Genomic DNA, 12,150 nt, shown 5'->3' with positions numbered 1-12,150 from the left:
AATCTTTAATGAGCCAAATATTCTCAATAAATAAAACGTACACCTATAACACGTATAGTAGAAAGAAGAATCTCTGCAACTTGCTCTGTTTCAAAACAGCGGACCTAGCATTATCCTCAGCAATGTTAGAAACAGGAGGAAGTGATGAAGAAGATATAGATGAACTCTTAGTCCAGTTGCAATAATTGCTAAGTCCTACCTTTTTTTTAAGGAGGTGGAAATCTTCAAAAGACTCTGGCCTGGGCACGCCAGAGTGTCGGATTTTTACCCACTAAAACCACCCCCGACTCCCCCCTACCACGTGGAACCGGCTTTAGGTATTACATCACGAGGCGGAGTTAGCTTACTTTAGCTAGGTCTCCTTCCGTCTTCCCGCGGGGTTCCTAACCGCGCCTTCCCCACTTCTTCTGCTTTTCGCAGTTTCCCCTGGATCACTGCGATTACGAAATTGATCGCATCCCAGTCTTCTTGGCAAGCTACCATTCTCCCGACAAAATTTTCCGGTAATAGCACTTCACCTAGGGTTTCCTCTAGGTTCCTTCTTTCTTCCACGAAAGTGTTAAGTCCTACCTGATCCTACCTTTTGTTAAGGGAGATAAAAATATCAATGATCTGATCAATCAATCAATGGGCTCATAAGCTACTAATATCAAATCTGAATCTAAAATGAGAAATTTAAACAATCTGCAAAATATACAGTTATCATCATTACTACTACTAAACGGAGTGGAAATCATGGCTACTTAATTGCCAGTACTCTTTATGAGCGGGATATGTTCGGGAAATCGATAATTTTGACTTGGTCGAGGAAACAATGAGGCCCAAAATTTACCCAAAGAAGATTTCAAAACCGAATGAGCTTCCAAAAATGCCAACATGCTGGCGTTCGACTCATCAGTACCCACGTTCTTAATTAAAATGAAGACGAAGAAATGAAATACAATTTTCACAGTCACCTAAAATGTTTTACCATCGTTGTCGAAAATACTATTTCAATTATCGTCGCATTCATAAAGGGGTTGGGTATGGCCAAAAAGATTAACCAAGCCGAGCACCTACTGGTTCAGAGAGGATAGACTACTTCGGACAACATTTTTCAAGGTTTTGGTCATAAATAGGTTTTAGTCACTGGCAAAGCGGGAACAGGAAACGATAACCGTTATGATCAAAATTCGAAAATTTAATGTCCACTAGACAATAGGTTTGATTCTCACATCAACGGGGTTATAAAAACTCAGACATCACCCCAATGGTAACACGTTTAATTGACCACGTACTGATCCTAAAAATGTAAGCTAAAAGCTCCACCCAGTGGTAGTCACTTATTGGGATCGCTTGTCCACAGTTTCAGAATAAAGCAACTGTCTACAGCCAAATAGGTCGCACGAAAATGCAAGAACACAATGCAGATCTGTATGAAATATTTGCACCCAGCACGGAATAATTCTAGTGGGAGGACTTCGCTATCCGGACTAAAGTTAATTACAGTTAGTTTGCTGAGGAGTGAACTACCCACATACTTGAGAAGGGCGATTCAACCCAAATATACAACAATTCGGAAAACAGGAAACTCGGCGCCGCAGGTGTGAAAGGTTTTGTCTGTGTCTTCTGCGAGAACATTTGAGTGCAGAACTATCCCACTTGTAAGTAACCCGTTATATATATGCATTTAACATGTCAGAGTACTCACTTTAGTGTGATATTGAGATTTAGTTAACGTCAACTTTGAGCTACTGTAACTTTGTTAGCAATTATATGACTTTGATCAAACTTGGGGACAACATGCTTCCTACTATAAATCTTTATAACTCTAGGATATAGTCAAGGGAGTTTCTATTCAATTTCTCCAAAAATATAGTAATATACTATTATTAACTTCATTAAGGCAGATATGGATATAGAGAATATTTTGAAGCCTGGACCCCATTTAGAGGCAGCTTCATGATTTTTTCAAATTTTTCGGTCGAGTAGTTTCTGAGAATGGGTCCGTTAAAGAAATCATAACTTTAAGCGCCTCCCACTCCCCGCTTTTCAAACAAATATACTAATCAAGACATTTCATTTGATACCCAACATGACTATACTTGGTAAAAAAATGTACATCCCCCTTTTGCATGTATGCATGAAGATGTCACTCACTACATGGCTGGGCGTTCACAGTTCCCACCTTCTCACCAAATTTCGTCTCAATCTCTACAGCCGTTTCCGGGAAAAGTGCGTGTAACAGACAGGCAGATAGACAGACAGAAAACATTGAACCGATTTTAATAAGGTTTTATTTTGCAAATAAAACCTTAAAAAAATAACCTGAAGTGACTCTAGCATCGAAGCCTCATTGGAGTTTACCTGGGACCCATAGAACCGAAATAGCCCTCTGAGGTCGTATAACCTGAAAGAAATCTTAGAGGATGTGCCTCAGGCCGCTTTGCTGGTTAAAGTTTCATGGAGACTGTGATTACACCGTTAGTGAATAGAAGAAATAGCTGCCAACCCACTACTTGTTAAAAAAGAAATGTTAAAAATCCTTTGAAGAAAAGAAAGATCTTGTGGAGGATATGAGAGCAATTCTAAATAGAAAGGAATAGCTAATTAATAAGAACTAGGGATTAGATGCAATCAATGATAAGCCAAAAATTTACACTACCATAAAATTGCAAAAGGCGTGAAATGGAGATGACAAAAATACCGAAAATGGCATTCAAGTGGGAAGCAAAAGATGAAAATACGCACTCGAGGGAGACTTTTTGTTCCTGAGAACATATGGAGAGATATGGAGTATATGAAGGAAAACGGCCGCAAAGTAGAGGGAGACTTTGAACAGAGGACGGAAACGCGAAACTCGGACGAAACAGTGGTCGTCTGTTCACTCCTGTAAATTTCAGCGGTTTTCCGCCACAGAAATAACTCTCTCACTCTGCATGTTTAGAAAACTCCTCCTACCTTTCATTGGTTTACTTCGTAAATGTCTTGATTAACAGGACAGACCTAATGCTGATGCTAACCTAAACGGCACTCGATCACATTGAATCCACTTTCTTCTCTTTCTTCTCTTTTCACTATCAACTTATGGGAAGACTGGTATCGTTACTAGCAGTTAATCTTCGTTTTGAAATAAACCAAATGAAAAATAGATCATTTATGAGGACGTCGAGCAAAAATGGATCTAGAAGAAAAGAAACAAGGTAGCAAAGATTGAATCTGGTAACCTGGGTATTATCAACCTGTAGAGATCAGTTAAACAGGACGTCAAACCCTAAAGCAAAACTGCAATGAACATCCGTCATAGAAATCGGAATTGGTTGAAACCTAGACCTGTACGTTTCGTTACACACCGCTTTGAGAACAGGAGGGATGAATTGATCACACTTTTGATTCCGCCGAATAGAGATAACATCTTACTCAGTTGAATATGAATCTAATTTAGAATTTTTCTTCGGACGCCAGTGCCAGCAAAAGCGTAAACTCTGAAGGTTTTAGCAGTGTAACTTATTTGAATTGATCAAACGAAGCGTGTCAAACAAAATGGGTGCAGCCTCAGTTCAGCCAAGGCCAGAACCCAATGATATTGTCTGATATGGTTATTAGGCAAGTGACATCTATAACCGCTTTCGACTATGCGATGGTCGAGTTGGTTATGCCAGCCTTGTTACAAGAATTCCAGTGCTAGTTTGTCATCGATGTCTATGGTAGTCTTTGATTTGTTCCCATGCTGAACGTTTATTACTTGTACATGATTTAGTATAATGATAATGGAATACCAGAGCAGTCAAAATACACAAAATTGACGCGATATACAAAGAAGAGACTTACGCAACACCATCAATTTTGGGTTTTTTTTTTTTAAATTTTAACATTACAAAAGAGTAAATCATATAATAAAGTGCAGAAGATAGTGGCTTCCCTGGCGACACCATTAGATATTTAGGAAGTTAGAATCAATTCAAATCCATAACAAAAATAATTGTAGAGGCGTCTCTTACAATTACGGAACGCCTAATGTCTTTCAGCCACACTGTCAATGTTCAGATCGGAAAAAAATCTAAGTGGAGGGAGGTCCTATTAAGTTGAGCAACCAAGTAATCTGCCATTATTATTCTATTTCACAAGATAAACTGCTTCATAATTTATGATATATACATATGCGAGGATAGTCAAATAAATAAAATGAAAATACATGCTTTTTATATTGGCCGAAAATAATCATTACACTGCTTACGTCTTACACTGATAAGGAGGTGGTGGGCGATTTGGCTTCGTATGCAAAGTTATAGACACCTGAAGTCATTGCTGGAGTCATTGTGAAGTCAATACCTATTTGAAACAGGGGAACACCTACCTGGAAGGTGCGAAGGGCTGGTTCAACATTACATCTAACATCAACTAGTCCTTCTTTCCCCAAAAAGAAGACCTGACTGGACTCCAATTTGCGGCTAGCAAGTCACCTTGCCAGAAGAGCGGACTAGAAAGTAGTGTTCAGAAATTATGAAGTAAAGGAGCATTCCTATAAGGAATCTTGCAAAAACTCTGTTCAGTGTTACGGCGAAGCAAGAGGAAAATTCAAAATCATCATATGGAAACATCCAAAGATCGTTGACCACCACGAATATAGCTAGAACTATGTCGTCGCTACGACATCATTTATTGCAATGGTGTAACGAGAAAGAAGGCAGCAGCACGAAAATGGCTTTAGTAGCCAAAAATACCAAACGATAGATCCACAAATACGGAAAATGAACTGGAAGTGTTTAGAAAACGTCGAGTAATGATAAAAAGGCTTGTAAAAATCGTAGTTCCTCTTCACATCGTTAGTTGGTTCCGGGGCAAATATAGCTGAACAAGTGCTCTAAATAAATGGGCTGGTTTTGGAGACATGACGGAAACTACATTTAAGATGGTACATTCCGGTTGTATCGAAAATGAAAATCCCCTCCCGTCTCCCAGGATAAAATGAAGAGGTTTACAAGATAGGTACGATCAATGCCAAGCGATCGAGGACATATTTTTCTAATGCAAATAGGGACAGGAAATACATTCTAACGCGTCCTACAAAAGGTATTCGGACAACAAATATGAATAGGGAAGCGACGATAAAAACTTGTTTAATTCGGGCTATACAGAAAACAAACAGAAACCTGCAAAATTGATCATCCCGGGACGAAAATTAGAGTCTTCTGTAGCTTAACAACCTCCATCCACCCTAATGCTAGAAGAATATGGGCCATTGATGGAAAAGCTAGTCTGTGATGCATGTTGCGATCATCCAAAAATTATGGCAAGCGATTACAGCAACTGAGTTGACAGGGGGGGAGCTGCGAATCTAGTGCAAGAAGATGCACTCTACTTGAGGCACTTTCAATTTCAAAGTGAAAGAAGCAGCTTCCATAGCGTGCGGCAACTTCATTAGCTACAAACTGACCAAGGAACTGTATTGGTATATCAATGAGGAATATAGTATACATAGCGACCACCAAGCAAATATCTTGGAAACGCAATTCAAGATCAGATCAACATATTTCCGAAGAAAAGTGAACAAATAAAGGACTTCCTCAAAGTTATATTATGACATTCTGTTAGAAAAGGGAAAAAGCTTGTATTCAACTTGATTAACAAAACGAGGGTTGTCCCAAAAGTTCCCGACTTGACAAAGAGAGGGCGGTAGATCTTTTACAAATGACACTTTGTTTAAAAGTACACAATCACAGGCATATATTTTAAGTTTTAAGACGCCTCCCTGTTGAGTATTTGTTTGGCGGCCATCAGTAGTGAACGTTTTTAGTAAATTTTTGAAAATGGAGAAAATTAGTCATCGTTATGTGGCACAGTTCTTTTATTTGAACAACCTAAGCGCAGCCAGTCTAAAAGCTTAACGGGATTCTACTTTAGGTGAGTCTGGTCTTTCGTTTAGAACAATAAAACATTAAGTACCAAAGCTTAAACGAGGCCGCACGATCTGCAAAGATGAGCCTTGGAGTGCTCGGCCAAATGAGGTGACGACTTCAAAAATAGTGCAGAACATCCACAAAATGGTACTGGGTGATAATCGACTAAAAGTCTGCGAGTTAGCAGATATAACACACATTTCAAAAGATATGGTACATATTCATCGAAAATTTGGAGATTAGAAAGCTATGTGCAAAATAGGTGTCGTATCTGCTCACATTCGAGCAAAAGCAGTGCCGTGAAGATGTTTCGCTTGAGTTTTTAGCGAAGTTTCACTGATACAAAGCAGAATATTTGCGTCGTACCCATGGATGAAATATTGGTGTATCATTTCACACCCGAGAGGAAAAACGATCAAACCATGAACTCAAAAGGGAGAGCCTGTTCAAAGAAACCGAAGACCATTTCATCCACAGGCAAGGCCATGGCGTTGGTTCTTTTGGAATGCGAATGGTATTATTTTCATTGACTATCTTGAGGAAGGAAAACATTCAACGACAATTAGTTTGGAAAATTATTACAACTTTTGAAGGAAGAAAGCAAGCAAACAAGGCTGCATTTGTCTAAAAAGACAATGTGTTTCATCACAACAATGCACCAGTTCACAGTGCAATGGTCAGAATTAAAGTTTGTTTTGCTATATCAGGCACCCTACTTGTCAGGTTTAGCCCGAGCAATGCTGACCACATTGCCTCCTACTATCATCATCAACGGTGCAACAACCGTTATCCGGTCTAGACCTGCCTTAATAAGGAAATTCAAAAACCCCGGTTTTGCGCCGAGGTCCACAAATTCTATATCCCTAAAAGCTGTCTGGCGTCCTGACCCACGCCATCGCTCCATCTTAGACAGGGTCTGCTTCGTCTTCTTTTTTTACCATAGATAGACTTTCCGGGTGGGATCATCCTCATACATACGGATTAAGTGACCCGCCCACCGTAACCTATTGAACCGGGCCTAATCCATAACCGGACGGTCATGGTATCGCTCATAGATTTCGTCATTATGTAGGCTACGGAATCGTCTATCCTCATGTAGGGGACCAAAAATTCTTAGGAGGATTCTTCTCTCGAACGCGGCCAAGAGTTTGCAATTTTTCTTGCTAAGAACCCAAATCTCCGAGGAATACATGAGGACTGGCAAGATCATAGTCTTGTACAGTAAGAGCTTTGACCCTATGGTGCGATGTTTCGAGCGGAACAGTCTTTGTAAGCTGAAATAGGCTCTGTTGGCTGACAACAACCGTGCACGGATTTCATCGTCGTAGCTACTATCGGTTGTGATTTTCGACCCCAAGGTAGGAGGAATTATCAACGGTCTCAAAGTTGTATTCTCCTATCTTTATTCTTCTCGTTTAACCAGGGCGATTTGATGTTGTTGGTTGCTTAGTTTTCGGCCTCCTATAAGGTATGTACTATAATCCTGTCACTGTCTTGAATGAAGCGCTCTAACACACTACAAGGCCCTGATCCAATTGGATTTTTGCGCCAATGATTATTATTATTAAGCCCGGAATATTTTTGAAAATATCATAATTTCGGGAGCTATTTACTCTCTTTCTCTATGTTTGTTACAATCTTTCAAATGAGGGAGATAGCAACCGGCTCCCTAGATATCGATATTTGTAAGAATATACCAGTTTTTTCCTAACGTAGAAACCGTCCACCTTTTTTATATATAAAAAGTCGGTTAACATCACTGAGAACCATTGACGGTAACAGGGCCTCCTGCCTGATTTTGAAACAAGTAAGGTCCGATTATGCCACCATGTCACAAACGGCACCAAACTGTCAAGTTTTGCGGTTGCATTGATGCTTGGTCGAACACTTGTCATATGGTCGCTCCAACAAAGTCAATTTTAGTTTTCGGACGATCTTTTTAACCAAAATCTGAATTTTTGGCTAACATTTTCAGTGGCCAGTTGACGAACTCCCGGTGCTGCCTATGGTCGTCAGGCGTCAGGCGTCAGCATAATTTTATAATCATATAGAACCAAATCAAACCGCAAATTAAGCCGGGTTTATTCTCTGACGGTATCCAATTCAGCTGATCGGCGCTGAATCTACATTGCTTGGTCTGCCTTTTTTTCACTTCGCACTGATATTTGTTTCGTGGCTTAAGGTTCAAAGTAACGTACTAATGTGACGAATTGCCTGCACCATGAAGCCATGATGAAGACCGAGGTCCCTCACGTTGCTTATTCAGAGCTGAACCGGAATTCCGATAATATTTATTATGATTTCGTCACATTTGGCAAACTTGCAACAATTCACTATAAATTGATAGAGCTGACTAAATATTATGACGGCTGAACGTCATTGATAACTTTGACAATTGTTGAAACACAATGATTGAAAAAACTGTCAATGCTATCTAGTCAAAAATAGAGGAACTCGTTTTAGTGAACACCGAAATAAAGTTGAATGACTCGATTGGCGGATAGAGACAACAAGAAAGGACTCTACCTAAAAAACGTGATATAAAAAAGGGACAAAATCTTAGTTAGATAAACATAAATGTTTATACTTGCTGATAAAAATTCAATTGACAGTTATTCCAGCCTTCATCTGTTTTGTTTTTTTTTAATCGTGAACCACTTTTTCAAGAGCACATTATCTTGAACTGTCTGGTTTCCCATTTGAAGACATTGAAAATTCAATCTCTTTCATACCCATAACGCTGAATAATAATGACAATCCACTTTTTTCGTTTAGATGCCATATTTACAATAACACATCCCAATTCACCTTGTTCCGGCTCCGTACAAATATTTGAAAGACAAATTCCAAAATGAAATATTTTTCTAGTGGCAATCTTAACGAATCCAAAGAAACATTTTGAATATGTACTTAATTTTCAATGTTTACAATTATCTTTTTACCACGTTTTAAAATAACAAGCATTTGTTTAGTAAAAATTTACATAGTAAGTTCATGGGGAACGTGTACATAGTTATAGTGTTTACACGCATTAATGCCGGATTAATTGATTTTTTTTTGTTAGGCTTTCAAGATTATTCTAAGAATTGACGTAATTTTTTAGTGATTTGATGATAATTTTACAATGTTTTCCAAGTTTTCGTATAGCGGATTCCCAAAATACCTTTGTTTTTTCCGCTTCATTTTGTCTTCCACTAAAATCGTTAACAAAACACACTAAAGGCGGTTAATCTGATCGAAAACACCAAGTGGTTTTGAGTTTTTTGCACGTTTTCTTCAGATTATCGTTATTTCTCAGAGGTTTGGTGTAAAACACAATCTTATCTAAGATGCTTTTGATGCTTTTATCCGTATTAATTTGGTCTCTCCAATTTCTAACCTTTTCAAATCTTTGCTAATATTCACAAAGAATTCTAAAGTTTTTATTTCAACTGGCAACAATTTGTAAACCGAAGAGTCTGTTACCTGTAATTACTACTTTTTATTCAGAAAATTTCTTAAAAGAACAAATCTTTTTAGCGATAGTAACTGCATAGACAAATAGCCTCCACTTAAAAGATTCCACAGAAGTCCTTAACCTTCCCGTTTATTTACAGCCCATTGTATCTCTAAAAGCAAACATTCATTTTCGATTACTATGCACTTAAAGCTTCGAACAATATTTCATCTTCCAACAATGAATGTAAATTTGCAAACGGCTTGAGTCTATTGTCTCTAAAAAAGCCTGACAAACTCACTGACACCTCACATTCTCCGCTTCTAAACCACCCACAGATGGTGGGTGCCATTATTAGTATTCACAGGAGGTTTCAACATTTCCCAAATGACGCCACTAGTCTGCATAGCATACATGTATTACTCGCAAACTCCCATATGCTTTCAACTTCATTTTAATTAAGTGCAGGTAATCAGACCCCACGAATTGTATAACAACAAATCAAGGTATCGACAAAAAAACGTAAAAGCCATCATCGGCGAAACATCGCCTAATGCCAAGATAGTTCAACCACTAACTCACCAACTATCGATAAACGAAAAAGAAAACGGCGGAAAAAAATTACCAAAAACTTAATGCAAAAAGAGAACAATCGAAATGTTTATAACGAAAAAAACTCTCTCAAATATTTTCATAATTTCCTACCTGTAAGATGTATCCAATCGAGACGGAGATGAACAAGATGAAATCCAAAACAGTTTGCAATGTTGTCATGGCGAAATTTGGTTCAGGTGGTTTTCCGACGTCGCTGTCGTGGAAAGCTTTTCCGTTTCCGTTCATTACTTGTGACGTCATCTTCTTAAGATTGTTCTTAGTTTCAGATGGTTACTTCTCAATTTAGGTTGTTTGAAAATTAGATAAATTTACTTCAAGTTCTAAGAGATAGTGAGCACCCACACTTCTTAGTTCAAGTATTAACTGCACCAAATTTTTAAAAAAACCGGTCAAAGATTAAGATCGGATCATAAAATACCGGAAAATGGAAATCGCTAACCCAAATCGAATAAATTCTATTATGTTATGATTATGATGTGTTGCAACTATTAATTCCAAAAAAATTGCGAGTTATATAATGTGACACAGAAAACTGACCAACCGAAAGAAGTGAATCTCCAAATACCGAAAAAACTCCACGAAAAAACCGATCAAACACAAAAACTCTCGATTTCGTTTTCAATTCCACAACAAAACGAATTTCTCTGCAACGTTCACGCTAGACGTAGGAGCGTAGACGAAGAATTGTGAATTTTTGGTTAATAATTTTCCAGACCGCGACGGAAGCTAGTTCTCCCTCGTTTTCGTACTGCAAATATCGGAAAACTGCAAGACGGCAATTGCAATTGCTGAGCGATTGGAGCCTACTGCCCACTGGAGCCTTAGCAAGATTAGAACTCGAGACCGCGTCCAAGACTGCAACCATATGCGTTCTAAGCGCTGGATTTATTGTTATTCGGACGTTCGGGAAGCACTAGAGGTGTAGACACCACCGAACCGGATGGACTGGACATGGACAAACAGTGCCGACTACTGATTCCCACATTGGATCGGACCATTAGTATTGCACTGGCATTATCGTGGCTGTAGCGTTTGGGGGTGGCTTTGAGCTGAGCCGTAATGGATTCAAAACGGAAATGTTAGGCGTGTAACCGCTCGCGAGTGAGCTTGTAGCGTTTGAGTGGCGTCCAAGTCGTCTGTTTGGGGCTTCGGGAGTCACTACTGAACACTCAGGCGACTGACTGCAAGACCTTCACTCCGCTATGCCATCGAAGGTGTGCAGCTCTTGTGAGGCTCTTTGGAGCTTCTCTTCCATTTGATGTTAGTCGGAGTCTCAATTCCCCCAAACACGTTTTGTGTGTTGTAATTCGTTTGATACGCACACCGTGCTTGGGATTTAGCTTTTATTGAATTGTAAATGTTCAGTAGAAAGATTCACATTTTCACAATTAATTCACACGAAACAACTGAGAGTAAAATGCAAAAAGTTCCTAAAATATGCAAACATTCAGATACTCGTTTTAGACTATCAAAGGCACTTTGCACACTTCCGGTACCGATTTTTTTGACTAAATCTTCAGAGACGGTATACCGAACGTCTGGTAGATCATCACCTATCAGCTGACTGCAATCACAAACCGACACAAAGATTTGACAGCCGTTAAAAAATCCTCCCCTCGTCCTTTTCAAGAGCCTTGACCCATTTCAGGACATGCGCAATGTCCTGCTGCTCTAGTACCAAATTAACGAGAATGCGCAATACGAATGCCGAGTGCAAGACCTGGGATGCAATTACCATATTATCTTCTTCTGGTTCTTTCGGTTAACGGAATAATAACATAAAATAATACTACCCGTATTGACGCTGGAGTTATTAGGATGTTTTCGACCAAATATTTTCCGGATCTGTGGACATGAAAAAGAATATTTAAAAAAAACTGAAATCTGCGTATTCAAACGTAGGCTTTGTATGGCAGCAACATTAACCCCTCCAATGCTAGATTTTCATAGAAAACTCTGGAAGTCTTCTCGAAAAAGCCGGCAAATTGCATACCCATTAAATGAGGAATAAAGGAAATTTATATAGAGAGAAACTGTTGGTTTATTTGGGTGGTACCTAACATATACCTGTGACTCTCGATTTATGTCACATTAGATTTTGAAAGATATCTGGTGCTATCCATTATGAAATGAGATTTATCTTAGCTATATTTAGGTAGCTTTTAAGGGAAAATTTCTACGTAGACAACAAGTTAAGCCGAGCCGAATCGATGTGATGTC

General features: G+C 38.9%; 1 protein-coding gene across 2 annotated transcripts in view; it reads right to left on the bottom strand.

The window, feature by feature from the left end:
• Positions 1–11,477, bottom strand: part of LOC119660231 (estradiol 17-beta-dehydrogenase 11) — a 204,797-nt gene extending 193,320 nt beyond the window's left edge. The window contains exon 1 of one of the 2 annotated variants that reach the window (XM_038068691.1): positions 10,021–11,477. In XM_038068691.1, the coding sequence (XP_037924619.1) occupies positions 10,021–10,170 (150 nt within the window). In that variant the 5' untranslated portion in view covers positions 10,171–11,477. The remainder of the gene's footprint in view (positions 1–10,020) is intronic. The other variant, XM_038068682.1, reaches the window with a different exon arrangement.
• Between the last annotated feature and the right edge of the window lie 673 nt (positions 11,478–12,150).

This window comes from Hermetia illucens, chromosome 1 (assembly GCF_905115235.1).
Source record: "Hermetia illucens chromosome 1, iHerIll2.2.curated.20191125, whole genome shotgun sequence".
In the NCBI taxonomy this organism is placed as follows: Eukaryota; Metazoa; Arthropoda; class Insecta; order Diptera; family Stratiomyidae; genus Hermetia; species Hermetia illucens.
The sequence above is the reverse complement of the archived record's forward strand: the minus strand, read 5'-3'. Positions and strand labels throughout refer to the sequence as shown.